Source organism: Lynx canadensis, chromosome D4 (assembly GCF_007474595.2).
Source record: "Lynx canadensis isolate LIC74 chromosome D4, mLynCan4.pri.v2, whole genome shotgun sequence".
NCBI classification, from domain to species: domain Eukaryota; kingdom Metazoa; phylum Chordata; class Mammalia; order Carnivora; family Felidae; genus Lynx; species Lynx canadensis.
This window is the reverse complement of record NC_044315.2, coordinates 1,927,788-1,953,320: the sequence shown is the minus strand read 5'-3', so window position 1 is coordinate 1,953,320 and position 25,533 is coordinate 1,927,788. Positions and strand designations below refer to the sequence as shown.

Below are 25,533 nucleotides of genomic sequence, written 5' to 3'. Positions count from 1 at the left end.
CAATTGTTTCTATCTTTATCTTAAATCCTACAGCCTGGCTGAACTCACTTAGTTCTAGGATTTTTTTTCCTCCTAGATTCCTTTAGATTTTCTACATAGACAAGCATGGCATTATTTCTTCCTTTATAATCTATAATCTATATGCATTTTATTTCCTCTATTTTTTTGGTGCCAATTTTAAATACAGTTTTAAGACATTGCATTTTCTACTTAACAATACAGTGCTTATAAAGTGTAATGTTGTATTTCCTTTCCTTGTGCACGTATTCCATATTCAAGTATCAAGAATGCCCAGTTTATTAACTATAGCAGCTCAACTTCACTGCCATGGAATTTGCTACAAATTTGGGTCGTTCAAATGTTTTGTGTGAAACAATGCTAAACCTATTCTCAGGTTGGCTTAATCAACCTCTTCAATGGTGGGCCCAGAGGAGGCACCACCAGAGGGGGCAGCCCCACCACCAGGGAAGCCTCCAGGCATTCCTCCAGGCATGCGTCCTGCACTCTGGTACAGCTTTGTAATGATGGGATTGCAGACCTTCTCCAGCTCTTTCTGCTGATGTTCAAATTCTTCCTTTTCTGCAGTCTGGTTCTTATCCAGCCAGTTGATGATTTCATTACACTTATCCAGAATCTTCTGTTTGTCCTCATTATTGATTTTACCCTGAAGCTTTTCATCTTCAACAGTTGCTTTCATGTTGAATGCGTAAGATTCAAGTGAATTCTTGGAGGACACCTTGTCTCGCTGCTTCTCATCTTCAGCTTTGTACTTCTCAGCTTCCTGGACCATGAGCTCAATGTCTTCCTTGCTCAAGTGACCTTTGTTGTTTGTGATGGTGATCTTATTCTCTTTTCCTGTCCTCTTATCCACAGCAGAGACATTGAGAATGCCATTAGCATCAATATCAAAGGTGACCTCAATCTGAGGAACGCCATGGGAGGCAGTACGTATGCCTGTGAGTTCAAACTTGCCAAGTAGGTTGTTATCCTTGGTCATGGCAGGCTCACCTTCATAAACCTGAATGAGCACACCAGGCTGGTTGTCAGAGTAGGTAGTGAAGGTTTGGGTCTGTTTAGTAGGAATGGTAGAATTGTGCTTGATGAGAACAGTCATGACTCCACCAGCAGTTTCAATGCCAAGAGAAAGGGGAGTGACCTCCAACAGCAGCAAATCTTGAGCATTTTCAGATTTGTCTCCGGGAAGGATGGCTGCCTGGACAGCTGCACCATAAGCGACAGCTTCATCAGGGTTGATGCTCTTATTCAGTTCCTTCCCATTGAAAAAGTCTTGTAGAAGTTTCTGAATCTTGGGGATACGTGTAGAACCACCCACCAAGACAATATCGTGGATCTGAGACTTGTCTAGCTTGGCATCCTGAAGAGCTTTCTCTACAGGGTCCAGGGTGCGACACAACAGGTCAGTATTTAATTCTTCAAACCAGGCATGAGTAATAGAGGTATAGAAGTTGATTCCTTCATATAGAGAACCAATCTCGATACTGGCCTAGGTGCTGGAAGAAAGTGTATGCTTGGCATGCTTGCAAGAGGTACAGAGGCGACGGACTGCCTTCTTGTTCTCACTGATGTCCTTCTTATGTTTGCGCTTGAACTCTGCAATAAAATGGTTTACCATTCGGTTGTCAAAGTCTTCTCCACCTAAGTGGGTGTCTCCAGCAGTAGCTTTGACCTCAAAGATCCCATCTTCGATAGTGAGGATTGACACATCAAAAGTGCCACCTCCCAAGTCAAAGATCAGCACATTCCTTTCGGCTCCAACCTTTTTCTCTAAGCCATAAGCAATAGCAGCAGCAGTTGGCTGCTGTACTTTGATGATTCAAAGTACATTAAGACCAGCAATAGTTCCAGCATCTTTGGTAGCCTGATGCTGAGCATTGTTAAAATAGGCAGGTACTGTGACTACAGCATTGGTAACAGTCTTCCCAAGGTAAGCCTCTGCGATTTCCTTTATCTTTGTCAAAACCATAGAAGACACCTCCTCTGGATAGAAACTTTTGGTCTCTCCCTTGTATTCTACTTGGACCTTGGGCCTGCCAGCATCATTCACCACCATGAGGGGCCAGTGCTTCATATCAGATTGGACAACAGCATCGTCAAATCCACACCCAATCAGGCGTTTGGCATCAAAAACTGTGTTGGTGGGGTTCATTGCAACTTGATTCTTTGCAGCATCACCAATCAATCGTTCAGTGTCAGTAAAGGCTACATAACTTGGGGTGGTTCGGTTTCCCTGATCGTTGGCAATTATTTCCACTTTCCTGTGCTAGAAGGCACCCACACAAGAGTAGGTGGTGCCAAGACCGATGCCAACTGCAGGTCCCTTAGACATAGTTGCTTCATTATGGGCCTGGCCTGGCTTGCGAAGGAAACAGCTACCTGGAGAGCAGTCAATGATCTGTTTCCTCTTGCTTTATTGCAGAACTTGTAGCACAATGAGAGTGGTCAGAACAGACATCTTTGCCTTATTCTTAACATGAGGAGAAAAGCATTATGTCTCACAGTGTTAAGATAAGATGCCACACCATACCCTCTATGATGGCTACTACCAAAGAAAAGGGAGAGAACACGTTCTGGCATTGTGGAGACATTTATGCATTTCTGATGGGAAATGTAAAATGGTGTGGTTTTTGTGGAAGAGTCCAGCAGTTCCTCAAAATGTTAAACATACCACTGACCCTGCGATTCAGCAACTCCACTCCTAGCTATCTACCCCTTGTATATACTTGTACAGCAAAGTCCCTAACATAATGGCATTATTCACAATAGCTCAAATGGCCATCAACATAAAATGTGGTGTATGCATACAATGGCATATGTTGAGCCTTAGAAACAAAGGAAATTCTGATACATTCAACACCAAGGATTAGCGTTGAAAACGTTAAGTGAAATATGCCAGTCTAAGAAGGACAAAAAGTGTTTGATTCCACTTACAGCAGGTAACCAAGAATGGGCAAGTCCATAAAGTAAAACAGAGGTTACCAAGAGCTGGGAGGAGTGGGGAATGAGGAAGGAGTCCATGTTTAATGGACACAGTTTTAGCTTGGGAAGATGAAACAGTGCTGGAGATGGAGAATGGGAATGGTTTCACAACCGTGTGCATGTACTTAACACCACTGAACCGTGCATTTAAAAATGGTTAAGGGGCACCTGGATGGCTTGGTTGAGTGTCTGACTCTTGATTTTGGCTCAGGTCATGATCCCAGGGTCATGGGATAAAAGCCCATGTTGGGCTCCACACTGAGCGTGGAGCCTGCTTAATGCTCTCTTTCTCCCTCTGACCCCCTCTCTAAAATAAATTTGTGAAATGGTTAAAACAGTAAGTTGTTTTATATATATAGTTATATATTATTACAAATAAATATATATATAGCAGTAGACATGTTTATATATATATAAGCAACAAAAAATGTTAGATATATATTTTTTTGTAGATGTTCCTACTCAAGTAGAGGAGTTCCCCTGCATTCCTTTTGTTCTAAGATTTTTTTTCCCCACAGTGGTTATTGAATTCTGACAAATAATTGATTTTACTGCATCAACTGATATAATCATGTGGTTTTTCTTTTTTAGTCTGTTAAAATGGTGGATTACACTAAGTTTCAAATATGGAACTAGTCTTGCATGCCTAAAGTAAACTGTACTTGGTAATAGTGTATAATTATTTTGGTATTAACATAATACCTGCTTCACAGAGTGAATTGGGAAGGGTTTGTTTCTTCCTCTTCTATTTTCTGGAAGAAATCACGCAGCACTGGCACTAAGTCTTTAAAGATTTGGCAGAATTCCACAGTGAAAACATGTGGGCCTATACATTTCATTTGTAGTAATTTTTAGATTGCAAATTGAACTTCCGTAATAGCTATAGAGCTGTTCAAATTATTCCATATTGGGAAATTTTCAGTAGTTTGTGTGTTTCAAGGAAGCAGTTCATTTCATGTAAGTTGTGAAATTTGTAGGCTGGTATTCTTTTGATGGCTTCAGAGTATGTAGAGATACCCTTTTTTCATTCTTGATGTAGTAATTTGTGTCTAGTCTCGTTTTTCTTAGTCTTGCTAGAGGTTGTTTCAATGTTATTATTTTCAAAAGAACAGCTCTTTCTCTGTTTTTTTCAATTTCACTGATTTCTGCCTTTATCACTATTATTTCCTTCTATGTGTTTCTTGAGTTTATTTAGCTTTTATTTTTCCAGGTTCCTTAGAAGCTTATTGATTAGAGACTTTTCCTCTTTGGTAACATACACATCCACTGCTACAGGTTTTCCACTCAGGACTGCTTTAGTTGTACTCCACATACTTTGATACATTGTATCTTCCTCTCCATTCTCTTTTCATGGAGAATGTTTTATTTCCCCTTAAAACTTCATTTTTGATGCATGGATTACTTGGAAGTGTGTAGTTTAAATATTTTCTAAGTGTTTAGAGACTTTTCTGTCAACTTTCTCTTACTGACTTCATGTTTGATTCTATTATGGTCAGAGAACATACCTTGTGTGGTATCAATTCTTTCCATTTGTTAAGATAAACAAATTTCTTATGTTTTATGGCCCAGGATATGCTTATCTTGGTATATGTTTTTGTGAGCATTTGAAAAGAATATGTATTCTGCTATTTGGGGGTGAAATGTTCTGTAAAGACTAGATTCTATTGGTTGATGGTGTTGACAAGCTCTTCCTGATTTGGGGTTTAGATTTTCCACCATTGAGAGAAGGGTGTTGAAGTCTCCACTTGTTGATTTGTCTATTTCTTTGGGTTTCCTCTTCACATGTTGTGAAACTGTATGTGAGACACACACATTCAGGATCACTGTCTTCCTGTAATTGATCACCCTCTGTGTCTGGTAACTTTCCTTGCTCAGAAGTCTACCTTACTGATTTAGTATAGCCACTCCTTTCCTTTGATTAATGTTTGCATGTTTCTTTTCATCCTTTTAACTTGCCTAAGCTATAATATTTGAAGTTTCATTTAGGCAGCACATTGGGTTTACTATGGCTTCTTTTTTTCTTACTCTGTTATGCCAATTTCTCTCTTTTGGTTGGTGTATTTAGACCATGTTGTTTGTTCTTTTTGCTTGGTTTTCTTTTTACTGACTTCCTTTGGGTTATTTGGACCTTTTTCTTTTTCCTTTTTAGAATTCTATTTTGAAATATCCAGCGCTTTCTGTGTATCTCTTTGTATATAGCATTTTTAGTGGTTACTCTGGGAGCTCCATTACATATGCATAACTAATCAGTCTACTGGTATCTTCATTTTACGAGTTTGAATGAAGTACAGAAGCTTTATCTCCTATTACATCCTTTTGCCCTTACTGTCATTTTAAGTGTTTCCTCTCTATATATTTAGAATCATAGCAGAATGTGTAATAATTTTTGCTTCAACCATCAAAATTAGTTCAGAAAATTCATGTGTAAGAGGAGTGCCTACTATATTTACCCATATTTTTCCTGTGTTTTCTTTCTTCCTGATTGTGTCAGGGGTTCCCAAGACCACCCCCAGGTTCGATGTTCACTAGGACTCACAAGACTCACATGGTTGCACACTTGGCTATAATTATAACAAAGGGATACAAAGCAAAATCAGCAAAGGGAAACCATACAAGAGACAAAGCCCAAAGGAAACCAGGAACAAGCTTCCAAAAATCCTCTCCCAGTGGAGTCACACATGACCCACTTAAATCCTCCACCAATGACTGTGACAACATGTGCTAAATGTTATCTAATGAGGAAGCTCATTAAAGGCTCAGTGCCCAACTTTTTTAGTGGGGGCTAGTCACACAGGCACATTCAACATAACCCTACGGTTTGCATAGTTTTAGGCACAGTGAGCCATTCTTATCAGTTCTGGGAATGGTGCCAACCCTCTAGAAATGCAAGATCCCAATGCCAGCCAAAGGATAATCTTGCAAGCAGGATTTCCTAACAATAGCAGTCTCAGGCCTATTATGTTAACTCCTTACTGCACACAGATGTTCCAAGGTTCCCTCTCTTATTGTTTCCTTTTTGCTTATAAAATTGCCTCTATCCGCTCTCCTAGGGACAAATTCTCAGTTTCCCTCCATTTGAGAATGTCCTGAGTTTCCCTTCAATTCCTGAAAGATATTGTCATTTGGTACAGGATTTGGGGTTGACAATTTCTTTCAGCACCTGAAGAACATCACACCCCTTCCATCTAACCTCTGTGGTTTCTGGTAAGACATCCACTACCATTCCAATAGTTTTCCCTATAAGAAAATGTGTTGTTTTTCATTGGCCACTTTCAAGATGTTTTCTTCATTTTTAGGTTATGGAGATAAATTGTAATGTGATTTGACATGGATTTCAGTGGGCTTATCGTGTTTAACATACATTCAAGCTCTTTGAATCTTTAGGTTTCCGTCTCTTGCCAAATTTGGGAAGTTTTAAGCCATTAGCTCTTCTAATACTGCCCACCTTTACTACTTCCAGAACTACAGTGACACAAATGTTATTTTGCTATACTCCCGTAGTTTTTGAGGCTCTCTTCATAACTTTTTTCCCAGTATAATTTCTATTGTTCTGTGTTCCAGTTCAGTGATTTGTTACCTCTAATGTGCTAGTAAGCCATCTACTAACCATTTTCTTTCAGGTATATATTTTCCAGTTCTGAAACCTCCACATATGTATTCATTATATCTACTTCTTCAGAGACTTTCTAATTTTTCATTTATCTTGTGTTCTTTTAGCATAGGTATCCAGTTGTCCAAGCACCATTTGTACAGACTGTCCTTTTCCAATTGTATGGACTTGGTACCCTTGTCAAAAATCAATTGACCATAGGGCGCCTGGGTGGCGCAGTCGGTTAAGCGTCCGACTTCAGCCAGGTCACGATCTCGCGGTCCGTGAGTTCGAGCCCCGCGTCGGGCTCTGGGCTGATGGCTCGGAGCCTGGAGCCCGTTTCCGATTCTGTGTCTCCCTTTCTCTCCGCCCCTCCCCCGTTCATGCTCTGTCTCTCTCTGTCCCCAAAATAAATAAACGTTGAAAAAAAAATTAAAAAAAAAAAATCATTGACCATATATGTGAGGGTTTTTCCTCAGGCTCAGTTCTGTTCCATTGATCTATATGTTTACCCTTATGTCAGTAGCAAGCCGATTTTGCCACTGTTTGTAGCTTGGTACGGAGTACTGAAATCAGGCAGTGTGGTTCCTCCATACTTTTTGCTTTGCAAGACTCAAGGGTCTTGTGATATTCCAAATGAATTTTAGGATAGTTTTTTCTATTTCTGTAAAAATAACCACACACACAAATGGAATTTTGATGGGGATTGCTTTGAATCTATAGATCACTTTGGGTAGTACTGTCATCTTAGCAATATTAAGTCTCCCAGTCCATAAGTATGGGAAGTCTTCTCATATACTTTGGTTTTCTTTAATTTCAGCCATATTCTTTGGGTGTCAGTGAACAAGTCTTTTGCCTCCTTGGTTAAATTTATTGCTGAGTACTTTATTCTTTTGGATTCTGCTATAAGTTGTAATTTTATTAGAATGTATTCTTTGGAATTTTATTTTATTGGAACTTAAAAAATATATACTTCCTGTTCGGATAGTTCATTGAAAGCATACGGAAATAAAACTGACTTTTTGCATGTTGATTTTGTATCCTGCAACTCTGCTAAATTCATTTATTAGCTCTGACATTTTTTTCATGTGTATGGATTCTAATGTTATATGGATATGAGAGAGTGGCTCCAGTGAAGGTATCATTTTACTTCTTTTACAATTTAGATGCCTTTTCTTTTTTCTGTGTAATCATTCAGGCTAGAACTGTCAGTACTGTGTTGAACAGAAGTGGCAAAAGCTGGCATCCTTATCTCATTCATGTTCTTCAGAAAAAAAGGCATTCAGTCTTTCATCAGTAAATATGATGTCAGTGTGAATTTTTCATATGTGGCCTTAATCATGTTGAGGAAGTTCCCTTCTATTCCTAGTTTACTGAATGTTTTTTTTCCTGAAAGTATGTTCAGTTTTGTCATTTGCTTTTTGTGCCTCAGTTGAGATCACGTGGCTTTTATCATACATTCTCTTAATGTGATGTATTACAGAATTGATTTTTTTTTATTTTTTTTAATGTTTATTTATTTTTGAGACAGAGACAGAGCATGAACAAGGGAGGGTCAGAGAGAGAAGGAGACACAGAATCCGAAGCAGGCTCCAGGCTCTGAGCTGTCAGCACAGAGCCCGACGCGGGGCTCGAACTCATGGACTGTGAGATCATGACCTGAGCCGAAGTCGGACGCTGAACCGACTGAGCCACCCAGGCGCCCCTGCAGAGTTGATTTTAACAGGTTGAAACATTCTTGCATTCTGGGAGTAAACCTCACTTGCTCAAGAGGTACAATACTTTTTTTTTTTAACGTTTATTCATTTTTGAGACAGAGAGAGACAGAGCATGAACGGGGGAAGGTCAGAGACAGAGGGAGACACAGAATCTGAAACAGGCTCCAGGCTCTGAGCTGTCAGCACAGAGCCCGACGCAGGGCTTGAACTCACGGACCAGCTGAAGTCGGATGCCCAACCGACTGAGCCACCCAGGCGCCCCAGAGGTACAATACTTTTAATACGCTGCTGAATTAGCTTTGTGCATATTTTGGCGAGGATTTTTGCAATTGCTCATAAGAGATATTAGCCTGTAGTTTTCTTTTCTCATAGTGTCTTTGTCTAAGACTTCTGGTATCAGAGTAATGTTGTCCTCATAGAATGAGTTAGGAAGTGTCCTCTTCAATATTTTGGAAAAGTTGGAGAAAGATTTTGTTAATTCTTCTTTATATGTTTGGTAGAGTTAACGAGTAAAGCCATCTTTACTTGGTTGTGAGCTTTTCTCTGTTGGGAGGTTTTTTATTATTATTGATTTAATATCTTCACTATTTCTAGGTCTTTTCAAAATTTCTATTCTCTCCTGAGGTTTGGATAGATGGTGCATTTCTAGAAATGTATCCATTTCACCTTGGGTAGCCAATTTATTGGCATACAGCTATTCCCTTGTATAAGTATTTACTTGTAACACTTCTTAAAAAAATTAACAGTAATGTCTCCAGTTTCATTTCTGATTTTAGTAACTTGGGGGGTTTGGTTAGGCTAGATAAAGGTTTGTCAGTTTTATCTTTTTCAGGAACCAGCTTTAAGTTTTGTTGCTTTCTCTATCATTTTTCTGTTCTCTATTTTATCTCATCTTTCCTCTTTTATTATTTGCTTCCTTCTTCTAGTTTGGGTTTAGTTTGCTCTTCTTAAATTGTATAATTAGGTTGCAGATTTGAGATCTACTGTTTACATGATGCATCTACAGCTATAAAATTCCCTCTATGCATTGCTTTTTCTGCATTCCTTAAGTTTTAGTATGTCAAGTTTTCACTTCCATTGTCTCAGTGTATTTTCTACTTTCTCTTGTGATTTTTCTTCTTTGATACAAAGGTTTGAGTGTGCTATTCAATTTCCACATATCTGTGAATTTTCCAGAGTTCTTTCTGCTGTTCATTTCTAGTTTCATTCCACTGTGATCAGAAGTTACTTTGCATGATTTCAGTAATTTCAAATTCATTAAGACTTACCTTGTGGCCTAATGACCTATCCTTTCAGGTACAATTAAGTGAAATATATATTTTGCTGTTGTTGGATAGATGGTGTGTGTGTGTGTGTGTGTGTGTGTGTGTGTATTAGTGCAGTTCAAGTTGTATATTGCCTTTGATCCTCCTGTCTGGCTCCTCTGTTATAGAAAGTTGGTTATTGAACTACACCCATTATTGTAGAACTAGTTTTCTCTTCAATTCTGCCCATTTTTACTCCGTATATTTTGGGACTGTACTATCAGGTAGTTATATAATTGTTATATCCTCTCTTCATAGTGAACCTTTTATCAACATATGATATCCTTCTTAATCTTTTGTAACTTTCTTTTTAAATTGAAGTATAATTGACATACAATTTCCCATTAGTTTCTGGTGTATATCATAGTGTTTCCCTCTGCTATACATTGTATCCTCATGAATTATTTATAATTAGAAACTTCTTAATCCCCTTCTCCTTTTTGGCCTACTCTCAATCCCTCCCCACTCTGGTGACCAATAGTTTTGTCTATCTGTGAGCCTGTTTCCATTTTGGTGTATTTTTTAGACTCCACATGTAAGTGAAATTGTACAGTATTAGTCTTTCTCTAACTTATTTCACTTGGCATAATACCTCTAGGTCCATTCATGTTGCCACAGACAGCAAGCTCATTCTTCTTTTATGGCTAAGTAATATTCCCGAATGTGTGCGTAAACAACTTCTTTATCCACTCATCTGTTGTTGGGCACTTAAGTTGCTTCTGTATCTTGGCTTTTATAAATAATGGTGATGCATATATCCCTTTGAATGGGTGTTTTTGTCTTATATGGATAAATACCTAGAAGTGGAATTGATGGATCATACAGTTCTATTTTTACATTTTTGAGGAGTCTCCATACTATTTTCCACAGTGGCTGCACCAGTTTTTATTCCCACCAACAGTGCATGAGGGTTCCCTTTTCTCCACATCCTTACCAACATTTGTTATTGTCTTTTTGATAAAAGCCAGTTAGACTGGTGTGAGGTAGTAAGTCATTATGGTTTTGATTTGCATTTCCATGATGATTACAGATGCTGAACATGTTTCCAGATGTCTATTGGCCATCGGTATGTCTTGTTTGAAAAAATGTCTATTCAAGTCCTCTGCCCATTTTGAATCAGGCTGTTTGTTTTTTGTTTCCTGGGTTGTTTTGTTTTGTTTTTTTGTTTGTTTTATTTGAGAGCGAGCACGCAAGCGAGGGAGAGGGGCAGAAGGAGAGAGACTGAGAATCTTAAGCAGGCTCCACACTTAGCATGGAGCCTGATGCAGGGCTCAATCCTGGAATCATGACCTGAGCCAAAATCAAGAGTCAGACACTCAACTAACTGAGCCACCCAGGCACCCGTTTGTTTTTTGAGTACTAAGGTGTATACACTCCTTATATTTTTTGGTTATTAACCACTTCTAGGATGTAGGATTTGTAAATATCTTTTCCCATTCAGTACATTGCCTTTTCATTTTGTTGATGGTTTCCTTTGCTGTGCAGAAGCTTTTCAGTTTGTCATAATCCCATCTTTTAATTTTAGCTGTTGCTGCCCTTGCCTGAGGAGAATGGTTCAAAAAAATATTGCAAAAACCAATGTCAAAAAGCTTACTGCTCACATTTCCTTTTTTATGTTTTATGGTTTTGGGTCTTACATTCAAGTCCTTAATTCATTTTGACTTGGTTTTTGTCTATAGTGTAAGATAGCAGTCCAGTTTCATTTCTACACATGTAGCTGCCCAGTGTTTTCAACACTATTTACTGAAGAGACTTTTTCACACTGTATAATCTTGCCTCCTTTATCACAGATTGACCGTATATGCATGGGTTTATTTCTGGGCTCTCTATTCCATTGATCCAGGAGTCTGTTTTCATTAACCTTCTTTTGATTTAAAATCTAGTTTGTCTCATAATACAGCCTTTTTTTTTTTTTTGTATGGAATACAAAATCTTTTGCAATATTTTTTTTCCATCCTTTTACTTTCAACCTCATTCTTTATAGTAACTCTCTTGTAGGAAGCATATACATAGATCTTGGTTTCTTAATCCAGTCTACTAATCTGGACCTTTTAATTGGGAAGTTTATTCCATTTGCATTTAATATGAATACTGAAAAGTACTTACTTATACCATTTAGTTGTTTGTTGTGTCTTTTGTTCCTCCATTCTTGCCTTTTTTTATATTTACTGATTTTTTTTGTAGTGTCACACTTAATTTCTTTCTTCTCTTTTCAGTTTTTCTTTTAGTATTTTCTTAGTGTTTACCTTGTGGATTAAAATTAACATAGTAAACTTGTAAAAATCCACTTAGTTTCAGTAGTATATACTGTTTCTATACTTTTTAATCCCTCTCCTACTTTTGTAATTGTCACAGATTGCATTGTTACACACTATAACCTTGACATAGATTTATAATTTTCTTGTCTGTTTGCCTTAAATCATACAGGAAAAGCAGAAGTTACAAACCAATAAAAAGTACAATATTGGCTTTTTTTAATGTTTATTTTTTAGAGAGGGTGTGTGCACAAGTGGAGGAGGGGCAGAAAGAGGGGGACAAAGGATCTGAAGCAGGCTGCACACTGACAGCAGAGAACCTGATGCAGGGCTCAAACTCATGAACTGTGAGATCATGACTTGAGCCAAAGGTTGGATACTTATTAACTCACTGACCCACCCAGGCGCCTGCAATAGTGCCTTTTACATTTGCCTATGACGTTACCTTTTCTAGCATTCACTTTTCTTTCTTATGGTTTAGAACTACTGCCGTGTCCTTTCATTTCATCCTGAAGCATTTTTTGTTTTTAATTTTTTTTAATATTTATTTTTGAGAGAGACAGAGACAGAATGCTAGTGGGTTAGGGTCAGAGAGAGAAGAGGCACAGAATCCAAAGCAGGCTCCAGGCTCTGAGCTGTCAGCAGAGCCTGATGCGGGGCTTGAACCCACAAGCTGTGAGATCAAGACCTGAGCCAAAGTTGGACGCTCAACCAGCTGAGCCACCCAGGTGCCCCCTGAAGCATTTTTTGTAGAGCAGGTCTACTATTAAATGAGCTCTCTCAGGTTTTTTTGTTTTCATTGTCTTAAGTCTGCAAACCTCCTAATTTCTCCCTCATTCTTGAAGGATATTTTGCTGGATATAGAAATCTTAGGTGGGACGCCTGGGTGGCTCAGTCAGCTAAGCGTCCAACTTCAGCTCAGGTCATGATCTCGCGGTTTGTGGGTTCGAGCCCCGCATCAGGCTCTGTGCTGACAGCTCGGAGCCTGGAGCCTGCTTCAGATTCTATGTCTCCCTCTCTCTCTGCCCTACCCACCTTGTGCTCTCTGTCTCTCAATAATGAATAAATGTTAAAACATTTTTTTAAAAAAATCTTAGCTGACAGTCTTTCTTCCAAGACCTTAACTATGTCATCCCACTTACTGGTGGTCTCCATGGTTTCTGATGAGAAATCAGATCTTATTGAGGATCCCTTGTAGGTAACAAATAACTTCTTGCTGCTTTCAAAATTCTGCGTGTATGGGTTTTGAGAATTTGACTATAATGTGTCTGGGTATGGATTTTATGGAGTTTATCATGCTTGGAGTTTACTAAGCTTCTTGGATGTATATATTTATGGATTGGGGTTTTTTTTTTTTTTTAATCAAATTTGGGGAATTTCTGGACATGATTCCTGAAAACTTTCCCTGTCCTTTCCCTCTGCAAGCGTATGCAAGTACATCTGTTGGTGTCTCACAGGTCTCTCAAGTTCTGTGCATTTTTCATTATTTTCTTTCTGCTCCTTGGAGTACATAATCTCAGTTGAACTATTTGCAAGTCAGTGTCTCTATTTTGACTATTTAAATAAGCTGTTAAACCCCCTAACAAATTTTTCACTTCAGTTTTTGTACTTTGCAGCTCCAAAAGTTCTCTATGGCTTTTTATAATTTCTCTATCTGTTCAAACATTGTTCACCTAGTTCTTTTAGTTCAGTGTTCATGGTTTCCTTTAGCTTTTTGTGTATATTTAAACAGTGCAGGTAGTTTAAAATGCTGTAGCACTCTCCTGCCATAAATTAAGAGCTGCTTCACCAAATTTTCCACTTTTGACTAGGTTCCAAAGTTCGACAAAAGTTAATTCTGGCAGATTTTAGCAGCTCATTAGTTGCTTTGGGGCAGGCACAGAACCTCGCACTTCCCTTACTCTGATATTTTGATGTCACAGTGTTTCTAACTGTATGATCCCGTTTATACAAAGTATCCACAACAGTTAAATCCATAGAGACACAAAGCAGGTTAGTGGTTGTCAGTATCTGGAGAGGAGCAAATGAAGAGTAATTGCTTAATGACTCCTTGGCTGCACAACACTGTGAATGTCCTAAATGCCACCGAACTGTACATGTAACGAAATTTTTTTATTTTTATTTTCTAGAGAGTGCACATGTAAGTCAGGGAGAGAAGCAGAGGGAGAGAGAAAAGGTGAGGTGGGGGGAGAATCCCAAGCAGGCTCCATGCCCAGTATGGAGCCTGACATAGGGCTTGATCCCACAACGCCGGGATCATGACCCAAACCAAAATTAACAGTCAGATGCTCAACCGAGCCACCCAGGCACCCCTGAACATTTTTAAATTGTTAGTTTTATGTTATGTGAATTGCACATCAATAAAATTTTTTAAAGTCACTTTCAAGGAGGAGATCTGTTTCGAAGGGCACTTTCCATATCCTAGTAGACGGCTCAGAATAGTTTCAACAAACTGGAACAGAGGCTACTTACATGATTCTCACCATCCTATACACAATCACTGAGTTTCCTCAGAATCTCCCTTACGCTTGCTGGTGTCAATACTCTCATGTGGAATTAAGCCCTATGTGGGCTTAGCACATAAAAGCTTCCTCTATGTCACTTGTAGCTATGGGCTTTCTCCCTCTATCAATTCTGACACTGAACAAATCCAGAGAGTCACACTGACTGTATTTACAGGGTTCTCTTCACCCCTCTGTATTTTCACTTATGGATTGTCTATTGTTAAGTCATAAATTTTTACTAAAGGCTTTTCCACATTCATGACATTTATCGGGTGCTATGGAGTGAACTATGTCCTTCTAAAATTGATACGTTGAAGTCTTAACCCCTAATGGGGACAGTAGCCTCCCAGGAAGTCAGGTTAAATGAAGTCATAAAGGTAGGACTCTGGTACAGTTGGGCTGGTACATAAGAGACCACAGCTCCCTATCTCTCTGTCTCTGCCATGTGAACACACAGCAAGAAGATAGCCGTCTGCAAGCCAGGAAGAGAGACCTCACAAGGAACCGAATCAGCCAGCACCTTGATTTTAGACTTCCCAGCCTCAAAACCTGTGGATAATAAATTTGCTATTTAAGCCACCTAGTTTATAGTACTTGTTAAGGCAGACTTCTCAAACTACTACAGATTTTGGTATTGAGAGCAAGGAGCCGCTGTTAACACATACCTAAAACTGTGGAAGCAGCTTTGGAACAGTGTGATAGAGGCTGGAAGACTGCTGAGCCACATAGTAAAAGAACACAAGATTGACATGAAGGGACTGCTAACAGAAATAACAGGAGTTAAAGGTGATTCTGATGAGAGCTCAGAAAAAAAAGAGCTGGAGAGAACACTTCCGTTTTAGAGAATACACAAATAATCATGAAAATAATACTGGCAAAAATATAGACATTAAAGGCCATTCTGATGTCTCAGATGGAAATGAGGTACAGGTTACTGGAAACCATAGGAAATATGATTTTTGTTATAAGGCAGTAAAGAACTTCACTGAACTATGTTCCAGTGTTTTGTATAAGGTAGACCTTGTGATTAATGAGACTGGATATTTTAGCTGAAGAGATTTCAGGGCCAAGTGTTGAAGAAATGACTTGGTTTCTCCTGACTGCTTACAGTAAAATGTAAGAGACGTAAGATGAGCTGAAGAAAAAAATTGTTAAGCAAAAAGGAACCCAAGCTGAAGATGTGGAAAATTCCGTTTATCCCCATTGCAAAAAGAGGGAGAGAGAGGGAAGGGGAGAGAAAACTTGTTCTGAAGAGAACACTGAAGGTGCGTCTGAAAAATAATTTGATGCAGAGATTAGTATCGATGTAAACCATGAATTTAATCAGCCACCTAGAAGCCAGGAATTGAGATGGAATTATACCAGCAGAAACACTGCCAGCTGGGATTAAACAGAGGAAACAAGACAGAATGAGCAAGGCTGCAGACACCCGTTATCTTTCAAAAAGGGGAAAGAATGACCCTGAAGGCAATTCAGAGGTTGTCTGAGCTGCCAATCCCACAGCAGGCCCAGGGGCAAGGATGCCCATCACTCCTCAGTTTGGCAGGGCCTTCTCAGAAAGCCACAGAGGTGGGGTCACCCATCTGACCTAAAGGGACACTCAACCCAGCGGGTCTGGAGGGTAGAACATCAAACCACGGAGGATTATTCATCAGCATTAAGATTTAGGGGCGCCTGGGTGGCGCAGTCGGTTAAGCGTCCGACTTCAGCCAGGTCACGATCTCGTGGTCCGTGAGTTCGAGCCCCGCGTCGGGCTCTGGGCTGATGGCTCGGAGCCTGGAGCCTGTTTCCGATTCTGTGTCTCCCTCTCTCTCTGCCCCTCCCCTGTTCACGCTCTCTCTCTCTCTCTGTCCCAAAAATAAATAAACGTTGAAGGAAAAAAAAAAATTAAAAAAAAAAAAAAAAAAATTTAATACATTCTCCCTTGGTAGGTTTTAGACTTGGTGGGACCCATCACATTTCTCCATTTTGGAATGGGAGTATGTATCCTATGTCTGTCTACCATTTTATTTTGGAAGTATATAACTTATCTAGTTTCACAAGCTCACAAGAAGAGAGGGATTTTGCTGTAGGATGAATGATACCTAGATTCATGCCTGACCTATATCTGACTTGGATGACATTTAGATGAAACTTTGGACTTTAAATCTGATGCTGGGTAAGTTAAGGCTTTGGAGGCTGTTAGCAAGAAATAATGTATTTCTGGGGCACCTGGGTGGCTCAGTCGGTTCAGTGCCCAACTCTTGATTTCAGCTCAGGTCATGATCCCAATCAAGCCCCACATTGGGCTCCACACTGAGCATGAAGCCTGCTTAAGATTCTCTCCCGCCCCCCTCTCCCTCCCACCCCTTCAGATAAATTTTAAAAATAATTCATCTTCATGTGAGAAGGACATTGAATGGGGGGGGAGGGGGTTCCAGGGGTGGAATGTTATAGCCTGAATTATATACTGAAATTTCATATACTGAAGCACTGACTCCAATATCAGTGTTTGTAAAGAAGTAACAAAGGTTAAGGGTGGGGCCCTGATCAAACAGGAATGGTACCTCGTAAGAGGAAGAGATACTTTAGCTCTCTGTCTCTACCATGTGAGCAAACAGTGAAAAAAGCAGCCATCTACAAACGAGGAAAAGTCCTCACTAGGAACTAAACTGGCCAGCACCTTGATCTTGGACTTTACAGCCTACAGAACTGTGAGAAAATAAGATTTGTGTTGCTTAAGCCACCTACTGCGTGGTATTCTTTTATGGCAGCCCTAGCAGACTAATGCGTGGGGTTTCTTTCCAGTGTAAACTTTCTGATGCTGAATAAGGTTTGCATTTTGACACATTTATCACATCCGTAGGGCTTCCCACCCGTGCGGGTTCTGTCGTGGACAGTGAAAGCTCAGGCTGAAGCGCTCCCCACAGATGCTGCATTTTTATGGCTTTTTCCCCATGCTTCAGGTTCTGTGACACTGGCCAAACTGTGGAAACCCCTCCCACATTTATCACATCTGCTGGGCTTCTCTCTGCAGTATTCTTTGTTGTTGGGCCAGATGTGAGCTACAGATCAAGTACCTCCATGCTCCATACACTCATAGGCTTCCCCCTAGGAGTCTGTGAGAACAAGGCATGAGCTCTAACTAAAGGCTTCCTCAACCTTCCAGAATTTCTAGGGTTTCTCAGGGGGGTGCACTGATTCTGAAAGAGATTTAAGCCGGATTTGAATCCTTTCTTTTCCTACATTTGTTGCATCCATAGGGTTCCTCTCCAGTATGAAATTTCTAATACTGAAGATTCGAATTCTGACTGAAGCTTTTTCAACATTTGGTACACTTGTAAAATTTCTCTCCAGTGTGAATCCTCTGATACTAAGTTTTGAACTTTGAATGAAGAACTTACTGTCACACACAAAAGGTTTCTCTCCAGAATAGATTTCCTCATGCTGCCTAAGCTCAAAATTGAGTAGGAAGCTTCTGCCACAATGAGACACTGTGAGTTCTTCTTTCTGAAGTCTCACTCTGTAGGAAGGTCTGCATTTAGACTGACATTGTTTACATGCTCATCACCTCCCTGGGCTCTTGCTCACATGGAATTTCTCTTGTGGAATATAGGTGCTTGCCAGGAACACAAGAGTCCCTTGGGGAGAGACTTGCAGAAATCTAACCTGAGCCAGTGTCACAAGCAGTCTCCACACCAGGTTCCTGAGGACCGTTCCTCAATGCCAAGAAGAAACCATCATCTGAGATTTCTTCTTTCACAAAACAAGACTGTGTGTCTCCGTCTTTATTGTACAGCTGCCTGTTTTGATTTAGGTTGTGTACATGAATGTTCTCCTACTTGAACATGAGTCCACTGAAGGCAGAGCCTGTGAAGTTTCTGTCCTGAAGTTCTCGTTTGCATTAGGCAAAGGATGCCCTGCCTTCTGGCCAAAGTGTCTAAGACCTAAGAAATGCAGATCCAAAGGGGCTCATCAGCCAAACTGGCAATCTAGCACTGTGGCCACACAGTCACCTCTGTCCGTGTCTGAGAAAGCAAGCAGGTGTTGGCTCTAGTCACTTTGCAACTGCTAACCCCCCTTGTTCATCCTCGGTGCTGACCCTTATAACCTCACCATCAGTCACAGACCATAAGCTTCAACGTGAAGAAGCAGAAAGTCAGATGGAGGGAGAACACGGAAGCCCAATAAAGCAATAGGCTGTCCTCTCTTGATCCCTCTGGCGATATCCAGGATGCCAGGGTTGAGGCTAGCACAGAGATCCTATCCCAGGGGTGGTAGAGGGCACTGCCAGAGTGCCGCTGGGGCAGAGCCACCAGATTGGCCTCCCACAAGATTTAATGATCTATTTCTATCATTCTATTTGAAATAGTCTCTTAATTTTGCAATTTCTCCTTTGATGTAAGGATTAGTGAAGAATGTGTCGTTCAGTTTCTAAATATTTGAGATTTACTTAGATATCTTATGGGTCCCTAATATAATTCAACTGGAGTTACAGAATATACACTGTATTCTTTAAATCCCTTCAAATTCACTAAGTCTGTCTTGCTGAGCATACCAAATGTACTTGAAAAAGTATATTCTGCAGTTGTAGGGTACAGTGTTCTATAATTTTTGACCAAGATGATGCATTTGCTAGTTTTCTTTAAATCCTATGTCTTTACTGACTTTTCACCTAGTTGTCCTATCAGTTGCTCAGAGGGGTTAAATCTCTTCTTAAGGGTATAATTGCCTTTTTCTCCCTTTAATTCTGTCAAGTATTTTAAAGCTTTGTTATTAAACACATACATATATAATCGTCATGTCTTCCTGAAGCTACTCTTTTATTATCATTCTGAAATGGTCTTCTTTCCCTTTGTCATGAAGTGGATTTTATTGATATTACTACATTTTCCTGTTCCACACTGAGCATAGTTAAAATAGAGACTTTGAAGTCTATCTGATTATTTCATCCACAGGATGAATTCTAGGCTGTGAATTATATCTCTAAAAAATTAAAATTTGAAAGATGGGTAAGATTCAGAATAATCAAGAAAAGAATAGAGGGCTGAGAATCTAAAATGAAGCATGTAGGAAAGTAAGGAACACAGATATCATGAGAAGAGGAAGAGAGGGAAAAAGCCCATGATGTGGGTGAGAAGCACCTGGCAGGGGGAAAAGGTAGCTAGTGGTAGAATACAAAGCAGAGGTGTTCTAGTATCCTGCAGATGGTTTTGAAAGCCAACAAAAAAAGAACACAGACACACTTTTATTACAGAGTTGTAGCTCATAAAACTCAAAATACTCGTGTCATCTTACTTGGTCATTTGTGTTGAGAATAACTGACTGTAATCCTCAAATTCATTTCATGAACAAAATTACCCACAGAAACAGGTTCTCAGACATTAAGAACAAGTTAAATTTGCAATGACTGAGAAGTAGTGGGATGGGATGGTGAAAATCTGAATGTTTTTAACCTGTAACGAGTCATAGATTTGAATGTGAATGTAAGTGGTTTCTTCATCTTTAAAGATCTGACACTGGGGTAGTCACTAGTTTTAATACAATTTTATCATTAAAATCTATCAAAAATGTCCACAGACCAAAGATATTAAGTTCCAGTGACAGGACATGTCTATCAACTGATGAATAAAAAACAAAATGTCATATATCCATACAATAGAATGTTACTTGACCATGAAGAGGAATGAAATATTACTGACTCGGGCTACAACATGGATGAACCCTGAAAATATGCTAAGTGAAAGAAAACAGATACAAAGACTACATATTATATGATTCCATTTATATGAAATAACCAGAATAATCAAATCTATAGAGACAGAAAATAGCACTTGCCAGAGGTCAGGGAAGGGGAGAAGAGTGACTCCTAATGGGTGTGAGATCTCTTTGGGGGTTATGAAAATATTATGGAATTAGATAGTAGTAAGGGTTGCACTACTGAACTATACACTTTAAAATGGCAAAATGTGGGGCGCCTGGGTGGCTCAGTCGGTTAAGCTGCTCAGGTCATGATCTCGCGGTCTGTGAGTTTGAGCCCCGCATCAGGCTCTGTGCTGACAGCTCAGAGCCTGGAGCCTGTTTCAGATTCTGTGTCTCCCTCTCTCTGACCCTCCCCTGTTCATGCTCTGTCTCTCCCTGTCTCAAAAATAAATAAAACGTTAAAAAAATTTTTTTAAATAAATAAATAAATAAAATAAAATGGCAAAATTTATCAGATGTGAATTATACCTCAGTAGAAAGAAACTTTTAAATGTTTAATTCCATTTGAAGAATGATGACTAATTTATAATTTCTTAAAAATATCATGTATAGAACTAATACCTTGCTTTTTTTTTTTCAACGTTTTTTTTTTTTTTTTTTTTTTTTTTTATTTTTGGGACAGAGAGAGACAGAGCATGAACGGGCGAGGGGCAGAGAGAGAGGGAGACACAGAATCGGAAACAGGCTCCAGGCTCTGAGCCATCAGCCCAGAGCCTGACGCGGGGCTCGAACTCACGGACCGCGAGATCGTGACCTGGCTGAAGTCGGACGCTTAACCGACTGCGCCACCCAGGCGCCCCTAATACCTTGCTTTTACCATATAAATTCTAATTTATATGTAGCACAGTAGGGATTATGAGGAAAAGCACTGCCATTCTGCATTGTATAGTAATGTGCTATCTTGTGGGAAGAGGTCTATTGTGCATTGTTTTATTAGAGATTTAATGGTCAGGAGGAATTTTCTCATTTAGGTTTTCACCACTGAAAGAATAAAAGTGCAGTTTGTCTTCAAAAAAAAAAAATGTTTAATTCCAACGATAGGTAAACCCTTAAGTAAGATGGGAGTCTTATAAGAACGGAGGCTGTGGGGCACCTGGTGGCTCAGTCAGTTAAGCATCTGACTTTGGCTCAGGTCATGATCTCAGTTTGTCAGCGCAAAGCCCACTTCAGACCCTCTGTTCCCCTCTCTTTCCCATGCTCCATGTGCACACGTGTGCTCTCTCTCAAAAATAAACACACACACACAAAAAGAATGGAGGCTGTGCTATAAGTATCACTATTTGTTGACCAAAGACTCCTTCACACAGCAGACATTCAAAACAAATTTTAAGATTCAGTAAAATAGTGCTAATTTCATACTAGCTAAGAGCCTTTAGGGCCAGCCCCAATCTATGCCACAATCCTAAAGCACATTACAATTTCTCCTATTAAGCCAGACCCTTTAGACATGCGTAAATATCATGTGTGTGTATGTAGTCAACAATATATTCAATTAGAACATAGATCAGAATATTCTGTATAATTCAGATCAGCCACATACCTAAGTATCTGGACATGTAATTTAAGGAATCCTAAAATATGTAATTTCTATGCCTCAAATAACAAACTTAAGCCCCTTTGTTCTTTCATTCTTTCAAAATAAGTTAAAATTATGGTCCCTTTATGAAACAAGCCAGTGCCATGTTCCATTTTGGCCAAGAATGCTTCTCTATTAACACCATAAATGGTAAAGTGAAATATAAAAAAGTTCTCTCTTACCTTAAGGAACACTCTGAACTGCATGCACTACATAAACATGTTCTCTTAAAGGTATACAAGATTTGACAAAGGAGAGACGCACAGTTCTCAATGGTTCTGATGACGTCAGTCATTTTTAATTTGTACATTAACAGGCAACTGTCCACCATATGAACCCAGTATTAAGATCAAGTTGAGATTTTCTGCAAAGAAATTCTACACTTGATATGACAGGCACTGAAAAACTGAATGACACTATTTTGTGTAATTGATATAATAAGCACAAAAGTGTCTTACCTGGTATCTATTTAGGGGGTTAGTAAATGTTAACTTTATCCAATTATGTCAAGTTCACATGCTGCCTAGTCTTAAGGATGAGAAAATCTGTCCGAAAGGACATATATTCACTCAGTTACAGTTAACAGTTGAACAACATAGGGGGATAGGGGTGCCAACCCACCATACAGCCAGAAATCTGCGTATAACTTTTGACTCCCCAAAAACTTAATAGCCTATGATTAACCAGAAGCCTTACTGGCAACATAAACAGTCAATGAACACCTATTTAGTATGTTATGTATACTATATACTGTATTCACACAATAAACTAAAGTATTAAGAAATTGGTTTAAAAAAAGAAATTCTTAAGGAAGAGTAAATATGTTTATAGCACTGTCCTGTATTTACTGAAAAAAATCCACGTATAAGTGGACGCACAGAGTTCAAGTCCATGTTGTTCAGGGATCAACTATACCGCTTATTTCCAAATCCTTGATTTCAACATGGCAAACTCCTTCAAAATCCAGCTTGCTCTAAGTTCAAGCCCCCACTCCTCAGCCTGCCTTTGTAGATTCTGGCCGAATCTGGCTCAGAGCAGGTCAAGGCAAAACCTTCACAGGCCAGGAAAATGAGTGAGGCAGACTCTTCAGCCATGGTCAGGGGGTGAAGGCATGACTGCACTGTGGAGACACTGTTTGGCTTCAGCTACTTGTCATCCACCAAAAGGGTGGACTCTGGAGAGTGGTAAGCAATCTTTTCTCAAAGAGGTTGGCAATCCAGACCTTCAGACACAATCTTCCAATTTTTAGGTGTGGAAAACTCATTTAAATATAAAGCATGGGGCTGGCCAAACTAAACGTATCCGTGATTCCCAAGCAGACAGCAGGTCTGCATCCTCACCTCTACACAGAGAAAACTGATGACCAAAGGCCACTGGCTGTTCCAAGCTTTCCAAATAGTGAGGGACAGCCTGCCCAGTCACCCAGTCTCTGATATGTACCAGACTTGCTGTCACACTCCCACTGGAAGACTTTCTCTCAGTTCTTCAACTTGCCAAGTCCATCAGAGGCAGCTCAGGCAACTCTGAAAAGAGCTTTCTCCTGAAAGCCTTCCTTCGATTTTTCAGGCCTTGGGAATCACTGGGCACATAAGCATGAATGTCCTATATTTGTATGTTAATTGTACTAATTATAGTCACACTTTACTACTTGGTGAATGCCTGAGTCATGAATGGAGCAGAGTCTGAGAAAGGGCTCCAGGTTAAGATGGGCCACATCTCCAAAATCGGGGCTAAATATGACCTAACACCACCAGGGGAGCTCCAAGGACAAGGAAAGGCAAGGAGTCCATCCTGCAAGAGCTAGGAAGAAATCTCAGGACTCACCTCATCCCTGGTCGTCAGGGGCCCTGGGGCCATATTCCTGGTCAGCTGAGTGCTCTTTCTAGAGAAGAGTCAAGTTGCAGAGGTAGAGCTGGGGAAAGAGAAGAAAGTGAGGGGGCGCTTGGGAGGAGTACCCTTCTATTAGCCTCCCAGTTCAGGGGAGATAAGCAGGTTGCAGAGGGCATCAGAACAGCCTATTCTTAACCAGTGTCCTGTTAAAAAGGCCCCCCAGAACTAGGCCAGCAGCAGGCTCAGCCCCAGTCTCCAGTTGGGAATCGAAGCCTCCAGCCCCCTACAGCTAGGTGAGACTTTTATCACTGTGGGGTTTCTATTAAGCAGGAAAGGGCCTCAGAATACCCACAGGAGAGCACTCACGTTGAAAGCCAAAGTGACCTACCATGGGGAAAACAGAAACTCTCCATCTATATCTGCCCTAAAGCTAAAGGACAAGTCCTAGGAAATCCAAACAGAAAGAGTGCTACAAGTCTCCACAGAATTTGAGGGGAATGTGAAGCAGGGTGGACACCATTATCTGGTTGCCCCCCTCATTTATATATCCAAGATTGAGTTCCCAAGATTTGAAATGAGACTTGAAATTTAAGAGGCAGTCAGCAAATGGCCCAGGTCTTCAGCACGACAATATCATGAAGAAATAGGAGAGGGAAACCTTTCCTTAGGCAAAGATATTTACAAGATAACCATTCTTCAGATGTCCTTATATGCTTTGACTAGGTCCTATTTTGCACAGATGAACTGGAAAGCATTTTGGGGATTACAAAGGACACTTCAAGAGGAAGTGGGTGTCAGATGGTATTAATTATCATGAACATGGTTAGCTGTGATCATGATATTCTGCACATGGGGAAAACAAATTGTTATTAAGTGGTGCTGAAGTACTGAAGAGTGAATTAACATATGTTTAATCTTTTTAACATGTGAAGCTTTCAACAAGTTAACAGCATAAAAAGAAAGAGAGCTCTTGTAGAAATAAAAAAAAAGACTTTAGATATACAGCAACCAAATGCAACACATGGACACTGTTTTGGCAGTTTTGAGCAATCCAGGAAATATGAACACTGAATGTCAGAGAACAGTAAAGGAGTGACATTAATTTTGTCAGGTTCACAGGTTAAAAACAGGCTGTGCTGACAGCCTCTGCAAATAACTGTGGTCGTGCTTAAAGAAAGGGTGGAAAAGCCACCAATCACAGTACTGCTTAGTGCTGAGAAAACAGATGCTGTCCCTGAAGAACGGCAACAAGGCAAGGATGTCCCCTCTCATCTCTCCTATGAACATCACATTGGAAGTCCTACCTAACCTAAGAAGACAAAAAAAAGAAATAACGGTACACAGATTGAAAAGGAAAAAACAATACTACCTTTGTCTGCAGATGACCTGATTGACTATATAGAAAATACCAAAGAGTCAAGAAATTTCTGGCACTAAGAAGTGATTATATTGAGGCTGCAGGATACAAGGTTAGTAATATGAAAAAATCAACTATTTGCCTATATACCAGCCACGAACAAATGGAATTTTAAATTAAAAACACCACAACACTTATATTAACACCCAGAAAAACGAAATACTTAGGTATAAATCTAAAACAAATTTGCATAAAATCTGTGTGAGAAAAATTATAAAACTTCTTTAAAAAAATCAAAGAATATCTAAATAAATGGAGAGATATCAGTCAGTTAAGCATCTGACTCTTGATGTTGGCTCAGGTAATGATCTCATGGTAATGGGATCAAGCCCCATGTCGGACTCTGTGCTGACAGCATGGAGCCTTCTTGGGATTCTCTCTCTCTCTCTCTCTCTCTCTCTCTCTCTCTCTCTGCCCCTTCCCCTCTTGTGCACACGCATGCTCTCTCTAATAAATGTGCATAGCAGGGTACAACAGAACCTATTCTTCATAAGGCCATGACTTTCAAGACCAGGAGTTGTATGTAGCTGACTTTCCTAACACAGAGAAAATGCACAGAGACTTAGACAAAATGAAGAGAGGAGTATGTCCCAAATGAAAG

General features: G+C 39.8%; 1 protein-coding gene and 1 pseudogene across 12 annotated transcripts in view; both read right to left on the bottom strand.

Moving 5' to 3' along the window:
* ZNF169 (zinc finger protein 169) overlaps positions 1-25,533 on the bottom strand; it is a 55,850-nt gene that overhangs the window by 15,977 nt on the left and 14,340 nt on the right. For 4 of the 12 annotated variants that reach the window (XM_030292935.2, XM_030292933.1, XM_030292934.2 and 1 more), the window contains exon 2: positions 23,510-23,597. In XM_030292935.2, coding sequence (XP_030148795.1) covers positions 23,510-23,542 — 33 coding nt within the window. In that variant the 5' untranslated portion in view covers positions 23,543-23,597. Of the gene's footprint in view, positions 1-11,714; positions 11,855-21,867; positions 22,063-22,143; positions 22,231-23,509; positions 24,184-25,533 lie in introns of those variants that run through there. The other 8 variants (XM_030292926.2, XM_030292927.1, XM_030292931.2 and 5 more) reach the window with 6 other exon arrangements.
* LOC115499190 lies at positions 170-2,460 on the bottom strand (annotated as a pseudogene).